Below are 21,766 nucleotides of genomic sequence, written 5' to 3'. Positions count from 1 at the left end.
TAGATTATGTCGATTATACCTTCGATTCTCAGAATTATGCATAGGTTAAAGATGAATTTTTCAAGTGAACTTTAAGAAGAATTTTGTAATAATTTGTTTATTATATTTATAAGAAGCTTTTTTTAAGTCTTGATGCAATATCTTTTTTTACACGAATTTGTCGGGTATCGTGTCAAAGAGAATAAGGCGTACTAATGATTACACCAATAAAAGATTACAACTTCCTTATAAGCTAATTTTATTGAAATCGAAAGCCCCTTCGTTGCTCTTTTTTTACACGAATATTTCGGAAACGTATTTATCGTGTAAAAAGAGAATTAGATGCACTAACGAATACGTCAATATAAGAACACAATTTCCTTCAAAACATAAATGAAATCGAATTGAAAAGCAAATGGACTACAATCAATGCAATCGATGGAATACGAATTTGTAGGCAACAGTTTGAATAAAGTCAGTCAAAAGGCAATTGCATAGTAAACATTGGAGTAATCTTCTAAACAACAATTATCTTAAACGAAGAACAAAATTGCCTTCGCTCATTTCAGAATCAGTGAGTGCTTCCAAAAATACTCTTCCTTTTCTTTCTTGTTTTGTTTTGTTGTGTAACACTAAGAATATAAGACTGCAATGGACGTGTGTAGATGTCATTTACATCAACGGATTAAACGTAAAATACATCAGTGTTTTTATCAAGTAATGATCACATATTGTAATGTTTACTATCTATACCTATCTGTATGAGCTCTCAGTTCTACGATTATTATAGTTATCACTATTGAGTTAGTTGAAGAAATAAATTCTAACGCCTAAGTCTTAAAGGACTTGAATCTAAGGTCATCGGCTTTATTAAAAACTTTACCGCACTTGAGATTTGAACCCGCGACCATTGAGTTGTTAGTCAATTCTACGATTTTTACACTTTATTTAAAAAAATGTATGTAATTTTTTTTTTGCTTTTAAAACCTTGAAATTCGTTGAGCTTTACTTTTAAAAGCTTTAGAAATTCGAAAGTTTTCTTCTTTTTTTTCACAAATTAAATAAAAAAAAAAAAAAGATTTGATTATTGCAAAATGTTGTAACCTCTCTATTTTCTTCTTCCCGTGTAATTTGATTCACTCTGTGATAACCTTTATAACAATTTCTATTAATTACAAAAATTTATGAAAGAAAGACGCGGCGGACATGATCCATCGGACATATATCCATTATAATCTAACTAACATAAAGTGAATAATTACAAGATATGATATATCACTATTTTTATCACCTTTCAACTATTTTCGCCGTTCAATTTACATAAAAAAATGATATTCTTATCGAGCGAGGCAACTATGTAACCATTGCTTATGCAAAGGAAAGATTAGGTATTATCTTAATAGGCATAAGATACAAGGAACAATACAAAGTTTCGGGCCTGATATTCTATTCCGTAGAGAAACTATGCATGGACCACTTACGAAAAGCAAAAGTCAAATAATGGATGGTATAAGAAGTCTCCACGGGCAGAGCAGGCTTCAAATAATTTCAAACTGTCATGTGGTGTGATGTAGTTAGTATCTCCACTATTCCCTGAGCTTGGGTGCCGGCCTTGCTACACGTGTTGCAAAATATCATCGACTGGCCGAACAGAGCGAGATTCACTTTTGACATTCAAATATCCGTAACGAAATCGAACAAAACACTCCTGGGTCTTTTTTTCACTTATAGTATTCTCGCTGTACACTTGCATGTATTTTGATTATCTTTTGTTCACTTGAAAAAAATCGGCAATTGGCATATGATGGAGCAGCATCAAAATAAGCTTCTCAAAGTGTTTGTTGACAAAAAAGCATCGAATTTAGCCATAGTTTACATTGATTGACTTTCCATCATTTGCACCAATAAATGTCGCTGATCAAAATACATGCAAAGCATGAAAACGTGAAAAGCAAAATAGTCGGAGAAAAATAAAATATGGCAACGCGATTGACTGATCTCGAACAATGGGATATGAATTATGTGCGCATTGTACGAACACGTGATTAATGCTCAACAATATTCAGAAAACGGCAACATTCTTGAGACTGTTTGTTGATAATTGTTGGCGACTACTCGAGAATAATTAGCAAATTTCACGAATGGAATGTACATACATACAATGAAAGAGTAAAGTTTCTACCATTTTACGCTATAACTGATTACGATATTTTTCGGACTGTTTTCGGACTTTTAATTTTTTAACCTGGTTTTTAAAAAAATATATTTTAATAATATATTTTAATGTTACTTTCGGATCAAAATATTTATTTATTGTTAACATAACTCGTTCTAGTAATATTCAGTTCATTTTCACTGTCGGTGTTCGTATCGTTAATATCACAGTTCGTATTATTTTCATCTGAACTATTGTTGCCGTACCTCATGTACTTCATAAGTAGAGACGAGTTATTGAAAAAATATTTTAATGTTACCTTCGGACCATACCCAAAATGTGAGTCCGTTTTTCTATGTGAAAAGGTGCGTCTTCTAGTCCGAAAAATTTGGTAAATTTTTTAAAAAAAATATTACTTTTGAAGAAAGTTAAAAGTATAAAAGGATAATAATAATAGTAATATATATATATATATATATATATTTTTTTTTGTTTTGTTTAGATGAATGGATTAGGCTCGCTAACGATAAGATAAACTTTGAGATTATGAATTCTTCTTCTCTTTTAATTTTATTGCTTATTGGTCGTCGAAATTTCCTTCAATTTTGTCTTAGTTAAGCTGTTATGTACTCAAGTTGTATTGTGGTTGTTGATGTTGTTATAGGTGTTTTTTTTTTTTTAAAACTATATGATGAAGTTGTTTGTGTGGATTGTGTTTTCTTAGTGTTGAGAATTCTATGCTAAAGTTGTTGTTTGTGTTGATAGTGTCTTCCTACTTGAGAATTCTGTGCAGGAGCTGTATTATGCATAAAGATAAACAATAACAATAATAATTTTTTTATTTAATAATCATTATTATTATTGTTAATTATTTTAAAATTTTTTTTTTTTTCATTATATGATTACTATTGTATTGACATGATAATAATAGATCGTAGAGAGAAAGTCTTTGTTTTGTTATTTTTTGATGAATTTCAAAAAAAAAAAAAGAAAAAAAAAGAGAAACTTCCCCATTAGTAACAAAAACACTACACACTTTAACGCAAAATTTTTCGATTTGATACTTGTTGCTTGAAGGTTGCTGCGCAAGAGCACAAACACGATAATTGTTGGTGAAGGGAGGTCTGCACAAGCACTTTCTTTTTTTTTTAATTTTTTTTTATAGATTTACTTATTTATGTTTTTAATGAAAGGAGAAAATGAAACAAAATCTTTTTAATATTATAAAATAATATATTATGATCTTCTTCTTCTTCTTTTCAAATATTGAATCACTTCACAATGGCAATGGGAATGCTTGGCCTATGCTTTGATGCATTACAAAATTTCAAATATCAGAAGAGGCCAACTACCACCTATTAAATTGAATTGAACTATAAAGAAAGGGCAATAGAAACGAAGATTAATTGATCGAATTAAAGTGAATAATGAAGCAGCACTAACGAGTGGAAATTGAGAATAAGAGGTAAATAAAACAAAGTTGAATGAAAATGAGTATCAAGTAGAACAGATATTAAAATTATTAAACGAATAACTAGAGGCAACAATTGAAGAAGAATAATTAGAATAAATAGAAAAAATGTTCAAAGAAATTATAATGCACATGTTCAATCAATCACTTATCCGGCTAATGGCACTTTTAAGATTTTAATCGAGCTCCTCTGAGTGTATAAAAGTTTCTCTGTATTCGAAAAATTATTGTATTTTTTTTCTTTTCTCTTACGATCTTTTGCCAGATTCTTCTTTTCTAAATGTTATTTTTATTCATTTTTTTTTTTCTTTTTTTCAATTTTTTATAACAAAAGGAGTTGAAAGTTTTATTTGATATGTGTTAACTCCATAAGAAGTAGCCCATAAATGATCTTTTTTAAAGAGTTGACATAAATGGACGATTAATGGATAGTATTCTGTAATAAAAACTTTTTTTTACGGCGCACAATTTATATATATATATTTATATATATACTTGAAAAGAAAATCTTTGAAATCTTTGAAAAAGAACTTTGTTTTTATGCTGTTGAAATGCTTTTTAGATTCGTGAAAAGAATTTTGGCTTCTTTCAAAGAAAATATGTGTATAGGAAAGGAAGAAATTCTCGAATCTGGAGGAAAATAGAACGGACGGAAAAACAATGTATTATATTAAAAATAAAATAAAATACAGAAACAAAAAAAAAAAAAAAACCTTAAAAGAACGAATATAATTACGTGGCGGACGTGAGAAAACGCAAACAACTATTACGTGAACTAATCGGTAACAAAGAAGTTTGTGTTCACACTGAATCATCTGTTGATTCGCCAAATTCTTAAAAGAAAAAGGAATTATCAAGCTTTAAACTTTTTATGTTTTTGGTTTTTTTTTTGTTTTTTTTTTTTTTTTTAGGTATTTGCCAAATGGTGGAAAATAACAAATGTTCCTTTCAGAAAGAAATCTTACTAGCCACTAGCGGCCGCAGCTGACTTATAGTCTTGTGATGTTTGTATGAAATCGTTGCCATTGCCTAAAAAATTTTGCTGACTTTGATATTGTGGCGATTTGCAATTGTTGTCGTTGATATTAATTTGTTGCTGCTGCTGCATGCGTTGTAGACGTCGTTGCATTAACAAACTTTCACTGGGTGGCGATAAGCCGATACCTAGCGATGGCAATGCCTTTTTATTTTCGTTTAACAAGAAACCAGTTTGGCTGGCATTATTGTGTCCAGGCTCTGAGGAGCGTGCGGGAAAACGTCCCGAACCAATGCGCGGCGGATTAACGCGATAGGTTGGCGGTTGTTGTCGTTGTTGTTTCGACTGTTGAGTATGGCGTTTTCGTGCGGCGGTAATCGTCGGATTCACGTTCGAATTGCGTGCCGAAGCGTAGATACAATCATTGCGCCAATTGTGTATAGGGGACGATGGTGATTTCATAGCATTATAATCACCATCATCTGAGGGTGGTGTACCGCCACTGCTGCCAGCGCTGTTATGGCGGTTATGATAATAATTGGGCAAAGCAAAAGGTTTCGAACGGGCTGCCACAGGTGCTAAAGGAGCTAAGTGTGGACCGCCGCTATGGGAAAAACTCCCTAAATAATTGCGTTGATGATTTCCAGCCATACCGTTATTGTAATATGAACGATATTTTCGATATGGCTGTTGTTGCTGATTATCACCGCAATTGTATCGATTATTGCCGCGTTTACGCCAATTCTCAATAGGCTGAGCCTGAAGTTTTCTATTGCCGTTGTTATTGTAACGCTTTTGTGGCTGTTGGCGATAGTGCGGCATAGATTTTTGTCTCATATAACCTGCATTAGAGAAATTATTGCGATTAGTTTTGAAAATCATTCCTAAAGATTCCTCCATTTCATCATCATCTTCAAGTTCGGCATCGTAACTGTGGTAAGAGTCTTCAACATCAAAATAAACCGAACGTTGTGGATTTAAAGGTGATTTTTCTTTCTTTACAAGTTGCAGTTGTTGTTCAACATCTCCTTTGACGTTATCATGGTTGTCATCATAATAATAATAATTAACATCATCATCATCATCATCATCGTCGTCATCATCATCATCCTCACTAGAATCAATTGGTGGGTTATGAGAAATTGTTGTTTTAACATGTATGGTCGGCTTAATAGATGGTACGGAATCGGAAATTTTAACGTCCTCTTCTTTTTTTGGATGTTGAACTGCAACTTGTTTCTCATCATCATCATCATCATTATTATTATTATCATCATCATCATCATCATTATCGGGATTAACAATATAATTATCTTTAAGATTTTTGCCAGTCTCAACGTTATCATCTTCAGGTAGCATTGCCTTTAAATCACTAATACTTTCCAATATATAGTCGTCGTTGTCGTTGTCGTCGTCATCATCGTCATTGTATTTATGCCCAATATCATAATTATTATCATCATCATCATCATTACAATCATTATAACGGTTTAAGTAAAGACTTGTTTCTTGCTCTTGTACAGCCTGCATTTGTTCATCGTGTTCCTCACCGTTATCAGTATCAACAATTTTATTAAATAGCAATAATTCTGAATTTTCCTCATCGTCGTAGATATCATAATAATCACGTTTCCAGGAACTTGTAAACTCGGCGTAATCCTTTGTTTGATCCTCCATTTTTTCATTATTATTTTCATTAGAAACATTATCGCCTGCTTCGTCATCTTGCGTTACTGTTCTTAACGTATGATCCAGACAATAAGCGGCCTCATCGAAATCTTCTTCTTCATCTAAATCACGCCACAATGAATGATAGTTTTCTATAGCCTCGAGTTGATCATTCATTTCATTATTATTATTATTATTGTTATTATTGTTGTTGCTGTTGTTTTTGTTATTATTATTGGCACATTGATAATGATTATTGTCCTCATAATAATCCAAAGCACACCATTCTTCGTCTTCAGCTAAATCATCATCGTGCTCATGTTCATGCTCAGCGTAAACATTAAGCGTTGAAAGGATACCTGAACGTGAATCACCTCCATTACCGTTACCATTACCATTGCTACTACCATACTTATTTATTGATTGTCGTGTATTTAATAGGTTACGGCCGTAAGAGGGACGCTTGTTCGCTATCATCGAAATACCGGCCGCATTAACAGAACGAGGCGTAAATAAATTCATTTTCATTTCGCCGGCGTCTACACAATTTTGTGAAGGTTGATAAATATTCGGACGTTCCTTTAAGTAATCGTAACGCATAGAGAAGTGTTGCAGAATGACACGTTTCACAGCCATTGCGGACTCAGCAAATTGTGAAATTTCACGAGCCGATTGATTGCTAAAGAAAAGAAATAAAAAAAAAAAAAAAACCAATAACTAAAATAACACACACACAGCCACAACAATGAACAAATTTCGTGTTGGAAACATACCGCCGTATATTGCCGGCGGTGCGTAAAGCTTTAAGTCGATTTTCCATTTTACGACTATTGGGTGGTTCTTCTTCCGATATTTTGATCCAAGGATGATTTAAAACAGCCTCGGCACTCAAGCGTTTCGGTGCTTCTTTAACTAAAAGACCGCGTATCAAATCTTTGGCCTCTTCGCTAACATCTGTCCATTCGGGGTCGGGAAAACAAAAACGTCCTAAACGCAAAACAAAATGTTTTTCTCATTAATATTTGCACTAACTTAATAATAATGTAGTAGTATGTAGTTTACCTTCTTGTATGGACTCAAATAATAATTCCTGACAGGTGCGACAATTTTCACCACGATTCCAACCGCAATCTTGTTGGCAATTACCCGAAAATGGTGGATAACCGCAAAGCAATATATATGCTATAACACCCAAAGACCATAGATCGCAACGTTTATCGTAATAGTTTGCTTCACCTACAAATAAATCAACTACTTCTGGTGCCATAAATTCAGCACTGCCCACCTATTATTAAATAAAAGGAATAAGAGAAGTAAGAGAGAATATAGAAAATTATTACTTAAAAATCGAAAAATTTTTGTTACTTTACCGGCACTGCAGTCCACCTACACCAGACATTCACAATTTGAAAATATCTATGGATTTATCGTAAGTGCCGCGGGTAATATATACAAGATAATTATTAAATATATATATATATATACAATTAAATTTAATCCCAGATGTTAACGTACGGTACTGAGAGGTGATAGTTTGGTCCCATTGATTACTGATTACTACTGATATCGATGGTTAATTTTTTCGATATTTTCATTTAACTAAAATCTCAGAGGGCTACTAATGAAGGAAAGGGTATTCTACATTGCCAGTAATGGGAAATAATCGTCCGCGGTCATCTAACGTGCAAAGGTATTAAAAATTGAATTTCTCTTGATTTTTTTCTCTTATGTACCCGTCACTGTAGGATACGGGGTATATTAATTTTAATAAAACGCCTGAAACATCCAGAAAAAGAACCTTCAGAGACCCCAAAAAGCATGTCAATTTTATGTCAGCACTAAATTCTGAATCGATTTAAATATGTCAATCCGTCCTTCTCTGTAATGTCTACTACTTCTCCCGGCCGCAAAAATGAAACAACTACCTTCAAATTTGACTTAACTTCTTGCATATAGGTTGATATTGGAAATGGACAAAATCGGCCGAAGGACCCGTCTACGGTACCACCTAAACTGAAAAGAAATCTGTTTCTGAAAAAAAAAAAAAAAATGTTTTTTTTTTTTTCTCAATACTCACAAACTACAGCAGGTAAGTCTATAAATACTTGAACGTATCTTCTATGGGCGATACTGTGGTAACTACGCAAAAATTGTCTACCTGGTGTGGTATTGTATTAAAATTTAACTTTTTTGTCAAGATTTTTAGAACGCCTACAAACAAGCTTCAAAAACCCTATCAAATGCGTATACTCTTGACGAGTATGAAATTCGGAATGCACGTAAGCATATCTCTCTGTTTGCTTGTCCATCTGTCCGCCTAATCAAGCATGTGCCATACGCTGCACACATTCTCCCGTTTACAAGAATGATGATATCGCCTATAAATTTGTAACATAACTTGAAAATGATCAAAATCACTTAAATGACACGCCTACAATGCCCACATTCTCAGGCTACAATTCTTTAGGTGCTTTTTGCTCATAACCTACAACGAATACGCGATATAAATTTCACGGATTATTTAAAAAAAATAGGAAAAATCGACCACGGCTATCCAATACTATAGGGTTATTTCGATGATGCTTTCTTGTAACTTTTTTTGTACGATGACAGTCAGTGATGGGTATAAGAAATTCGGTCATAAGCGAGTACAAATTTCTTAACTTCTCTTTTTTCTAAAGAGAGGGAGGTGTTTTTACTTTACGTATCACTGCAGGCCTGTTTTCCGACCGGTTTGAAACATTTTTGAAACCCACCATCGCGCAAGAACTTCCAATATTCCTGTTCAATTCCAAGTCGATGGCTTGGTTTTTGCGGCCAAGACAATGTTTGCAACAGACATTACAAAGCCGGACAGACGAACATGCTTAAATCGATTCAGAAATTGATACTGATCAAGCATATATTATACCTAGTACGGCCCATGAAGATCTCTTCTGGTCGTTGCAAACGTTTCGATAGATGAATTTAGACCCTCATCCCTCGGTAAGGGATGTCTAGTCGATCGAATCGAATTAAATCGAATTTTACCGCGTTAAGGTAAACCTATTAAAACACTTCCTTTCTTTAGTTCTTTTCATTACACTTGCGAATGCGGTGTAGGAGATGCAGATGTTTTCTTTCTCTTTATCGTTCACCTACCGGTGTAAGTAATTGCGGGGTTGCCGCCGGCGATGATATGTCGGTGGTAAATTTTATGCCAGAACCCAAATCAAAATCACATATTTTAATTGGACATAATTTGTCCGGATAAACGCATAAAATATTCTCTGGCTTAAGATCACGATGAGCAATTCCTTTCTTGTGCAAAAAATCCAAGCCGGAAGCAATTTCCTTAATAATCTGAGCGGCTTCATGCTCGGAAAAGCAAATATGTTCTTGTATACGTGTTAGCAATGGGCCGCCGTTGATTTTCTCAAATACCAAATAAAATTTTTCATCGTCTTCGAAGAATTCGATTAATTGCAAAATGCCTGGATGTCCCTGACAATGATGGAATGTTTCCACTTCACGGAATACCCGTGCTCGGGCATGACCGGGTATCTTATCGATAACTTTAACAGCATATTCTAAATCAGTATAGACGTTAACGCATGTTTGCACAGAAGCATAAGCACCTTCACCCAAGATTTCGCCAGTTAACTTATACAATTCTACGGAGAAAAAAAGCAACAAATTTTTAAAAAATTAGATTGAAGGTTGATTAATAAGAATAATTCCTCAATTAGTTTTTCTGAGAAATGGAGCATGAATCTATTATTGGATTTGCCATCTATAACCGAAGTATACTGAAAAGTTCTATGGGAAAAAGATACTACGACGAATCTTAATCAAATGAGCTTACCCTAGGGAAAAGGGCCAAAAATGCAGAAAGGGAATAATTAAGAAGAGTAAAATCGTATATGCTTCTTTTTTAAGTGCTGGCCGCTGAACAATACCAGGGTCAGTTTAATGCGGTTTACGCCGAGTCTACCATAACTTTTAATATTGAGTTGATGGCTACGCGTAGTGGACCGACAGCCTTCATTAATTTACGAGTTTTTTCCGGTATCGAATGTAAAATGTAATTCTACTATGGGCCACGGCCGACCATTAAATACCGTATATCACCCTACAGTTATACATATAATGCTTTTTCAAAATTATATATTATACGGGAATTGGTCGAAAGAGTGTTTCGATCCGAACCATTTTCAATAGCTTTCGTCCTTTCCAAATTTCATCAAAATATACCAAAAATTGCGATCTGCAGATTGAACACAAGGATACTGGACGGACTGACAAGCTTATTAGATCGTTTAGTATGATAAAAGGATGAATCTACATCCAGTCCTTCCGCGATGCATATATTCGCAAAAACTTAATAAATCCTTGCATCACGTGTAGTATAAGCTTATTATAGCCTAGCCTGAGTTTTTCGTTGAAAATTTGTGGGCCCTTTGAGATCATTAAATTATTTTGACTGCCCATTCTAATATTAGGTAGATGCTCGGAATCAAAAACGTTGGGTGATATCGTGATCGCTCTCGTTTCATCGTTTAAATTATTGACGTCGGACCAATGCGAGATATGATCCAAATTATCGTTAACTCGTTGAATCAGATCCTCCACCAGTCCCCATGGGCGAAATTTGATCATCGTCTGTCTGCGTGAATATTGCAACCTTGAGAACAAGTAACTAGGTCGTTAATGAACAATATGGGCCCAAATACAGATCCTTTGGGTGTACCAGTGACGTAGCCGCCGACTTTCACGCACTGATACCGGTTATCAAGGTAAGACCAAACAAGCTTGACTGCCACCGGACCAAAGCCAAAGCAAGATAACAGCTTTTTTAAGAGCAAATTATGATACACAGCATCGAAGGCCTTATCATTCTATCATTCCCTCTATCATTCTGTTCCATGCAATCTGATCAGTTCTTAACTGCTCGAAAACTTTCGACTCAGCAAAAAAATACAGAGAATAATTTTCACGACATTTTCATAAAATCTTGCATACCCAAGAACGAACGCTACTGAAAGTGATTCGGAGCGGATCACTTTTTCGACCACTTTGAAGATAAGGCTTTCTTTTTGGAAAAGTAAGCAAGTAGTTAAAAGTAACCAAGGTCGTGTAGGGTATATAATGGTGAGCTGTCTCTCATTGTAGTCTTTTTACTTGCTTTAATTATCGCTAAAGGGGTACGCGCTTCTGATCACTCTGTCTTGTAGCGGCCATTGTCAGAATATGCAGAATTTTATATTTCACACAAATTTCGCGTAAAGCAGCACAAAAGCTTATAAATTTCATCAGTTATGATCTGCACACGTTCATATTTCAATTGTTTCAGTTGACATTTTAATAAATTAAAAATAATTTGTTTGGCTTTGTTTTTTGTTTTGCTTCATTTATATCATTTATTCACTTCTTCCTTATATTTATTGGCATTTATTTTGCTATGCACAAGCCGATCACAAGCGATTCGTTGAACGTGTTGTAACGAATAAAAAGCTTATTACGATTCAAAATCAGTTGAGTGCCATTAACTTATAAAGTGACAACAATGAGCGTAATTGTATTTTCACATGTGAGTCCACTTCATGTCGAGTGGGATAAAAAGACTCCCAAGTAAATAAATGGATCATCACTCATTTTCTAAGCTGTGATCTCTTTATTTCTTCTTTTTTTTTTTCTAAGATGAGAAAAATTTGGAAAAGCTGCTGTCATTATTGGATTTTCGAATAAAAGAGATATTCTAAGAATGGATCGTCATACTTTACGATTGGAGTTAGAAAGAAACAAGTGGAAACACTATAGCGGGCCATGACCCACCACCGTTAAGTACCCTACATCATCTTTCCGTTATTTATGTAGCGACTTTTCAAAGAGAGGCCTCATGAGGGGAAACTGTCGAAAAGTTGGCCCGATTCGAACCGTTACCAATAGCGCACGTCCTTGGGTACAAAATTTCATCAAATCTCGAAAATCATGACCGGGGGGTTGAACACAAGAATAGATGACAGTCAGACGGACAGACAAATGATTCTGAATGGAAAGTTATAATCCGTGGGTCGGTAAATGGTCCTAACTGGTGCAAATCCTTCTGGATGGTGCATACATCCACACACAAACTTAAACTTGTTGGCGTAAGAAATTTCATCAAAATATCTTTAAAAATTATAGGGCTGCGGGTTGAATAGAACCCAATCGGACGGACAGACAAACGCATCTGAATCGAGCGGTATAATAAATGGATCGGTCCATGGACCTATCTCAAGCCCTTCTGGGTGATGCATACATCCACACAAACTTAATATGCTCTTGTATCACAAGCAGTGTAGGATGTAAAAATGTTGAAAATGATCAGACGGGGGAGACAGAAAATCATATAACTTATTATTAGGTAAAACACTCTGGATTAATTTTAAGTTGTTGGCCGGAGTTGATTACGCCGCGACATTAATTTGGCATTGCTTTGATGGTATTTACCTACGAGACCAATTAATTTAAGTTGCAAACAAAAAAAAAAAAAAAAAAAAAAAAGAATGAACTTTATATTGGCTTTGTAATATTACCTTGAAAAGTAGTTGAATGTAATGAGGAGCTGGTGCGCTTCTTTTTGCGACGCTTCTGTTGCATTTCCTCCTTATGACGATTGAAATTGGCTTGACGTTCGATTTCGGTCATTTTTGGCAATTCATTTAATTCGTTGCCGGAGACATCTTCGCTGCTGTAGCGTGTCATCATGTCGTTATGACCACCTGCAAGAGATAATATAATAAAATGTAAACACTTGTGCTCGTACGTATGCGTACTAAAAATATAAGTATTTTTAAATAAATAAATATATCTATGTATGTGTTTATGCATCTTTCCTTTATTAAAACCCGTCTCCTCCCCCAATCATATGATAGCAGCGTGACATCAATTGCAAACACAACATTTATACACAAAGGAAATGCACTTTTAATAGTTTGATGAAACGGACAGACATAAAGACAAAGAGAGAGGGAGAGAGAGCTAGGCATTCAAGTATCCATGCAGCTCGCATTTACATACGCACGTAAATGCTTTAATAAATAAATACGCAGGGTGTTATATAAAGTCTCCGACATGAGCGTGCAAGACAGCAGCACTTGTCCGCAAAAGTTGCGGAATATGTTCGTGCATGTATCGACCAGAGAGTTTTTTAGGAGAATAAGTGAACATACGGGAAGCCGTCAGTACACGTTTTTGAAATGTCGTGTACCTACGGAAATTAAAGACGAGTTGAACGCTGTGAATACCAGCCACTTGGGTAGCGATCAATGTTCATGACGGCGTTCATTTTGACATATTGCACGAGTAGCCGAGTAAGTAAGAATCGCGACTACCAAGTCCATGGCCACAGTTTCAAACCTGATTACGATAGAAGTTAGTTATTATGGTCGTAGCTGTGGCAAGTGCTTAGCCGGTGAAGACTTAACTCTTGGCGATTGGACACAAAGACCTACTAGGCAACGATCATTCTATATATTTATCTCTTTCCTGATTTCTTTCTGACCGTTACCGAGTTACGCGAACAAGGGTCACGAGTATCCCTGAGGGGTTGGTCGCAACAAAAAAAAAGAAAAAGCAAGACTAAGGAACTACTGGATTAATATATATGTTTGAGAAAATTGACTCCACGTTTTCTTATAACAAACAAAAAAACTGAGTAATTAAACGAGGGCTACAACGGTAAAATTGCATGAAAAAGGGCTCCACTTGCCACCTTGCCAGCTAAAGTTAACGGCTACAACAACAAATCTCGCAAGAATGCTCTTCAGAAAGAAATACAGATTAAATGAGGAGGTCATTATGGAAATTCAGGCTTATTTGGAGGGTTCTATATAGAAAGTATATATGTCGACTGCTTGCATCATTCTTGAAGGTAACGGTATACTAGTTCATGAATAAAGCCGAAATTTAAAAAAAAAAATCTTTACTTAACTCGCGGGCAAACTGTTCAGACAACCCTGGTTTACGTATGTATATACATACACACATACATATATACATACGCGCATACATATATGGTTACGGACATCCATGTATACACAAGTGCACATATATCTGATATATGACATGCATCAGAATATATAAATATATATATATGTTATATATATCAGAATATATATATATATATATATGTATATATAAGAAACTTGCACAACCATGTCACTCTTGCATATTCTCGCGGGAGCATTTGCTTTGATTGAAAAAAAGAAAAATTCTTTTTATATAGCTTTGCACTTTACAACTCAAAAGACGAGGCAAAGGCGCACATTTACGCTTATGATTAAAACGCAGCAAACAATATCATCGGATCATATCAATATGCCAGCAGCACATGCTTGCGCTTATAAAATAGAATTTATATACATTACTCGTTCATTGTACTTAATGAGATGAGGTTTTTTTTTTTGTTTTTAATACCCATCACTGAAGGAATGGAGGTATATTCATTTCGTTAAAATGTTTGCAATAATCCCGGGTCGAGGACTTGAAAGACACTATATACAGTATAGTATACATATACATATATATATAAGAAGACTATTTGACATATATATGTATATATATATAGGGGGACGTATATATAGTATACAGATTTTTAACTAGAATCAAATTTGGAAACGATCTAGTTATGTTTGTCTGTCCGAAAACTCCTTTACCCATGTATGTTATGCGGGGAGTAAGCAATCTCCCGATCACAAAAATTAACAATCCATAATAATGGATCGAACCTGGTCCATTTTTTTTTTTTTTCTTTCTTATGCTGATAAAGCGTCATGATTATTTCAAGGCGAAACTTACGATATTACGTTTTGCATCTGACAATTTTAAGAAAGTCTTCCGGTGGGGCCGATCGGCAAACAATGGAGCCTTATTTGTAGTTCTATTCCTCAAATGCTTTTGCATGACATATCCTACACCCCGGGTACTTACTATCTAAAATAAATACAATTCCATAGCCAGTGTCAAGAGATTTTCGAATATTTCGAATGTAAATCAATAGAATACGCTACGGTAACAATGGTTCCATTCGAAGATTGTGAAGCCAATATAATGACCATAACTCGATTGAATTTAGCGTGAGTAGTACGTACTTCTATTCTATAACGTCTAAGAACACTCTGTACTCTAATGATCAAGTCCTACTGAAACTAACAAGTAAGGTTACATTCCGGGGTCACGGTCTGCAGTTCGCTTTGCGATCGGACGGGCGAGGAATGAAAATAATATATATAAATAAAAAAAGGTATTGGGTATAAAAGATTCCATCACAGCCAATTATAATAATTTTTTATTTGTTTACATATAATATTATCATTATTTTTTTCTTTTCTCAACAGGAACCAATTAAAAATTATGCGCAATTTTTTAATTACTAATAGTAAAATAATAAACAACCATAAGATACGTATTGAGTTACGTATACATTGAATTGAATGTAAAATGTAAAATCGACAGTTTGACTTGGAGGAGGGGATGGAGAAAAAGTACATTTGCGTGATATGATAAATACATGCTGCGGATAACTATTAAAACTCAAGTTTTTATCGTTAATTAAATGATTGACTTCTTTTATCGTCAACTAATCATAATAATAAGGGGACGAAGTCTCCTAAATGTTTTTTGCAACATTCATTACTGATAATACACAAAACACATACTTATTATTGGTAACAACTGCTACTACTTAAAGTATCTAAAATCCTAAGCTTCACTGTAGAGGGAAGGAAAGTGATATGTAATGCGACATCGCTCACGTTTTCTCCTCTTCCCCTTTCTCTTGCCCTACAGTCTGACACTGTCAAATAACTATAAGTGAGTAATTCCGGTAAATTATTCGCCATAAATTTAAAATCGATTTCTATTACACATTCCGTGTAGAAAGTGTACGGAGTGATTAAAAAAAATACAAGTGTATAATATAATAAGCAAGAAAATTGTATTTGGCTGCGATTCAAACATCCTTTGTAACGAACAAAAAAAAAAAAACAATTTTTTTTAAATTTTGTAAGCAGAGGTCGTCTCAGATTATGTTATACTGCGGTCGTGGGGTGATAACTGCGCTTTAGAGGGAAGCATAGATGTGCCGAAACCCTCACCTCCTTGTGGTGATCCCTGGACAACGGCTTCGGCCGGCCAAGAAGGGTTTAAGGCTTTGGACCATTTATAACTCGGCGACGAGTTTTCTGAGAGATGGTGTAGGAGTTCACTGGAAGATGAGCTCTATACTCAAGAAAGCTAATTACTACCAAGGAAATTTTAACCATAAACCAGCTAGTAACTGGTTACGTAAAAATACGTAGAGGTAGTAGTTAGTGAGTGCATGGTAGTTCGCCCGCCATGTCAGTGCAATGCCCGAAGCTTAAATATCTCGATGAAGGGTAGTCCGGTTTTGGCTAACCGGGATTGTATAGTTAATCCAAAGGCAAGAGTGGTCTGACTCTGTTTCAGCCACGTAAAGCAATGCTTTACAGTCTAAACATGGGAGCCACGGGGGTCAGGAGCCCGCTCACAATAGAGCCATCTGTGCCTGCGGGTTAATAATGGACTTAAGAATTTAAAGTCGTAACTAAAAATAAGAATTTTCTCATATAATTATGGATGATATAAAAGGGATTTGACGGTAGGCTTTTCTCCCCTTTTACCTATTTTACACTTTAAATTCTACATTCATGGATGCCTGCGGGTAATGGTGGTAATTGATCAACTGCGCTTTGTGGAAACTACGGTGGAAACGAGCGCATTTTTCCCTTTTGAACGCATAAAGTTGATCAATTTGTGAGCCCCGACTGCTTGGGTGCGGCCCTTCGGGGACTACTCGTGGTGGTTGTGGATTCACCGTTTTAAGCCAAACAAGCCGAACAAATCGAAGTGCGGCTAGGCCTCAACACTGACCAGAGTGGGCTTATTGAGCCATACACAATAAACAATGTGGACTCTGGTGCCGTTTAGGCCCCTAGTTTATAGGGATTGTCTAACTCGCCAGAGGGTCTGGGTTACGCTTAAATAACCCGCGTGGGTTGGGCCACCGTGGGATTAAGCCGTCAAGGCAGGCACCCACGTGAAACCCATGTCACAATCTGTACTGCGGTCGTATTGTCTGCCCGATGTGGTTCAATTTCAATACCAACCTACCTTCAAGAACTTCCTGCCAAATTTAAAGCCGAAAGTTTCATTTTTGCACAAACAGTTTTTTACAACGAACTTTACACAAGCAGGCAGATAGTGAAACGGACAGACGTACATGCTTAAAACGTTCAAAAGTTTGATGCTGAATCCACGAATACTTTGTGGGGTTTCTGAAGCAAACGTTTTGACAAAATGAATATACTTCTAACTTCGGGTTATGTTATAGTGTGGTCGCATTCTTTGGCCGACTTGGCCCAATTTCATTACCACCAGAACTTTGGAAGAAAATTGGATAACTAAAAGAAATGTTTTCCATGAAATTGCGAGCTTCTCTCCGAATGTTCCCATGAATCTCTTTCAGTTAGTTGCAATCATTAGATATGCTGAGGTGGACGCGTGACAATGAAAGCATCAACGTGTGTTTCCTAAAGCGAAGGGTTCAGTTAAGCCGCTGAACCACTTTTATGCTTGGAACTGTTGGACATATTGAAATTGTTCACGTGAAATTGTTCACCAAAAGATGAAATAAAGCAACAGATTTGTTTGTCTTTTTATCGTATATTTCCCAGTTAACGGCCATAGATGAATTTTGAAAAAAGACACCATTTCCTTATGCTTACGATCTAAGTAAAATATTGTAGTAAACTGCATACAAATACTTCCGAATCTAAGAGGGCATGAAAAGATAAGTCCCTACGACAATCTAAGAAGGCGTGCAAAGACAAATTCATACAACAATCTAAGAGGAGATGACAAGATAAGTTCCTAGGAGAGAATCTAAGAAGGCATGATGACAAGATATAAGTTCTGATCGATCAATTTTCACGTCCGCAACTGAAAATATTTGCAAATTCGTTGACCAAAGTTTCGCTATAAAATTGAAAATAATTTTCTTACTTGGTCATCATAAATTACGTTAAAAAAGCTACTTAAGAGCAATTTGTCGTATCCCATCACCAGAGTCATCCTTAAGCGCACTTCATTCAGATGCATTCAGCATTCAAATCATTTTTATTTCTTTAACGTGAGAAAAGTGTTTTCTTTTTCCGTCTTTTCATTTTTATTGCTTTTACGATGCGCTCTCGAGAATGATGATGACGCACATGACAGTTCATTTATGTCAGCATATATTTATTTTTAATAAATGCAGAAAAAAATTTAATTTCCTTTTTATTCTACTTTTTAAGGCATCATAAAATCTTTAATCAACGGCTTTGCTTTTTTAAACCTACCGCCAAAGGATGAGGAGTATATTGCATTTTTCGCAAAGGATGCAACACCCATACATAAAGTATATAAGAGTACGTTTGTCTGTTCTTCTATGCATAATGTCTATGACAAGTCCTCTCTCAGTCACAAAAGTTAAGGTAATGCCTTAAGTCACACATCCGGCCGAGCAATACAAAAGAAATGAACAATTCGCTCAAGAATCGTACAAGGCGGGAGCACTTGCACTATGCAAAAATATGTATCTACGCTCATTACCCATAGGTTACCACTAAAAATTACTACCTACATTCTATGGATGATCTATACTATGGAACATCAGTACAAAAGGGCAAAAGGCGCCTCATCTGCCCGCATCCAATAGTATACAAAGTATCGAAGTTCGCTACTTTTGGTCGAATATAATTTTCTTAATTTTTCATTATAGGTTTGTTCTATTATTTATTTATTTTTTTTTTTGCTGTTTTGGATAGTCAATATATAGTAGATGTATCGAAAAGTTCTGTCCGCTTTTAATATAAGACAAAAATTACTTTTTGGGAATATAGTCCATAACCGTTCGTTGACCTGACTTAAGCCTGAAACCTGATTTTGCTCTAATATCATCTTGATAGTATCGTCGTCGATCAAAGATGAACGCAGCTTGTTAGAAAGGTCAAAAATCGCCTATTTTGTTTTGTTAAGAAACTATACCTTCACCAAAATCTTTCAACCAAACTTCTATACGCTTCTGGAGCATTTTTTCCTTCCTGAGTAGCTTTTGCGGTCAGAACAATGTTTACAACAGACGGACAGACGGACATGCTTAAATCGATTTAGAATTTGATGCTGACCAAGAATGCGTATATATGTTACTGTATAGGGTATTTGAAGCTTTCTTCTGTGCGTTGCAAACGTTTTGATAAAATCAAAATACATCCTTCATTTGCGGTATAAGGCGGGTAACGCGCCATGAATCTATATTTGGTTTTCCCAAATTAGTGAAATTTAGTTTCTTAGAAAATCAAGTAATTTTCTTGAAAACTCAAATTCGTAAGAATATATCACACGGCAGAGAAACAATTTTTAAATTCATAGCTTAATAGAAGATGGCTCCTCCCACTCAAACAACTCCTGGTTAATATGAAAATTCGTACGGAGAATGGTAAGCCACCATTTTCGATATCTCTTAATTAAAAATCCTTAACAATTTGAAAAAAATTGCATAGAACTCGCTAAAGGAATATATCTCGGCATTTTATTATTCCGTTATTCTTAACGAGTAAAACTGTTTTATTCATCTTTTATCTTTTTTAGCTGCCTTTGAAATCCTGAAAGTATTTTATTAATTATAGGGGGCCTGCGTTTCAATTAGGCAAATGGAATTCATCCAAGAAAAATATTTGTTAATTTTTTTGTTTTGTTTTTTGTTTTACGGATCGGAAAGTAGCTGTAGGCGGATCATTGCATCTTTTTCTTTAAATCTTGAGACGATTCCCGTAAATTTTAAATCAATATTTATTACAAATTGTATATTTAAATTTATTAATTAATTAATTTTTAATTAATTAAAGTAATTTAATGAATAATTATTTAATTAAAATAATTTAATTAATTAATTAAAGCAATTTAATTAATTCTCAATTAAAATTAAATTAAAATTGTTGTACCAATAGAACTATGGAATCGTCTCCCACTGTACGAGTAGTTAACAACAGTGCATGTTAGAATAGCTTAAATGAATTATGCAATAAAAAAATTAAACGTAATTGCGTAATTGCTAATTATACATTAAATCATAAAAAATATTAATTGCTGCTATAAAACTTTTTCACATTGACAAAATATAGCCTTGATATTGGATGGTAACGAGCTCCGGCTGCATAATTTTACAATGCTAACAATAAAAAAAAAGAACAAGAACTAATGTTAATGAACTTAAACATTCAATTAAATTCATCATTTGTTTAGATCTCTCAGAGCTCATACTGGATTCTTTTCATATAAATCTTTTGTGCACGGGCTTAAGTAAACTTGTAAATAAAAATTACATTTCCATTATAGGATGAGCTACCGCATAGCCGCGGGGATAGCATTCACGATCGCCAATAACCGCAGACTCGTATTTCGTTGCTGCAGATAATACTTTGCAAGTAGCCAGTGCGCTAACTACTTAGACTTTTGTTCGGTCGCAAGTAATGTAAACAAGTATGTTGGGTTAAAATAAGTCGGTAACTTAAATGTCATCAAAATATCTCCAATATTGGCGTCTGTAGGTCGAAGAGAAGAAAATAGACGGACGGACGGACGGACAGACAAACAAGCTTATTTAGAATCATTTGCGCTAATTACTTAAATTTATGCTCTTTTGTATGTAATGTAAGTAAACAAATACAATACTATAAGAGGCCAGGTCGCGCTATTTAATACGTCTTACAATGATTCATATGGGACGTTTCAAAATAAAGCTTTACACATGAGATGTGGTCCAATTCAAACTGTATTCGGTAGGGTTTTTCTTTGGGCTAAAATACGCTGGTCATTGGCATCTGGAGATTGAGGGGAAGAAAACAAGCAGACTGACGGACGGACGGGTGGACAGACAAACAAACTTATTTGGAATCGTTTTCTGAATCGTTTGGTATAGTAATAGATGACTTTATCTCAATAGATTCAGAAATTGATTTTAAATCATTCAATATAATAAGAGGTATGCAAGTGGCGTAGAGCGTAAAAGTACTTTTCACAAAGATAAAATATTCGCCATCATTATCTATGATCGTTTGCTTCATATCAGAAGACTTGTGCATGCCTTCATTGTAGAAAATTTCTGATTTCGAAGCAAAACCGATATCAACCCCTATTTTCGCACATATTCAACTTTTGTGAGCTACTAATTTGCTAAATATGATTGCATCGATCTGAATCAGGGGTAATCCGGAGGAGTATACGCAATCGGGAGAAATTCCCAAACCAAGTTGAAGATCACTTACTGGATTGCTTTTGGTTTTTCATATTTTCCTCGATTTTTTTTTTATACCGACCACCAAAGGGTGAGGCGGGGTATATTCAGTTTGTCAAAACGTTTGCAACGCTTAGAAGAAAACATCAGAGAGGTTTTTCAATACCTTTATAACACAACAGAGACAAGCTTCGAAAACTT

General features: G+C 35.0%; 1 protein-coding gene across 1 annotated transcript in view; it reads right to left on the bottom strand.

The window, feature by feature from the left end:
* Window positions 1-935: 935 nt before the first annotated feature.
* LOC119638480 (putative uncharacterized protein DDB_G0289263) overlaps window positions 936-21,766 on the bottom strand; it is a 45,969-nt gene continuing 25,138 nt past the window's right edge. The window contains exons 2-6 of the mRNA XM_038035287.1: window positions 12,807-12,992; window positions 9,391-9,902; window positions 7,312-7,534; window positions 7,023-7,236; window positions 936-6,928 (exon numbers count right to left, since the gene is read on the bottom strand). Coding sequence (XP_037891215.1) covers window positions 4,570-6,928; window positions 7,023-7,236; window positions 7,312-7,534; window positions 9,391-9,902; window positions 12,807-12,992 — 3,494 coding nt within the window. The 3' untranslated portion in view covers window positions 936-4,569. The remainder of the gene's footprint in view (window positions 6,929-7,022; window positions 7,237-7,311; window positions 7,535-9,390; window positions 9,903-12,806; window positions 12,993-21,766) is intronic.

Source organism: Glossina fuscipes, unplaced genomic scaffold (genome assembly GCF_014805625.2).
Source record: "Glossina fuscipes isolate IAEA_lab_2018 unplaced genomic scaffold, Yale_Gfus_2 90, whole genome shotgun sequence".
NCBI classification, from domain to species: domain Eukaryota; kingdom Metazoa; phylum Arthropoda; class Insecta; order Diptera; family Glossinidae; genus Glossina; species Glossina fuscipes.
The sequence above is the reverse complement of the archived record's forward strand: the minus strand, read 5'-3'. Positions and strand labels throughout refer to the sequence as shown.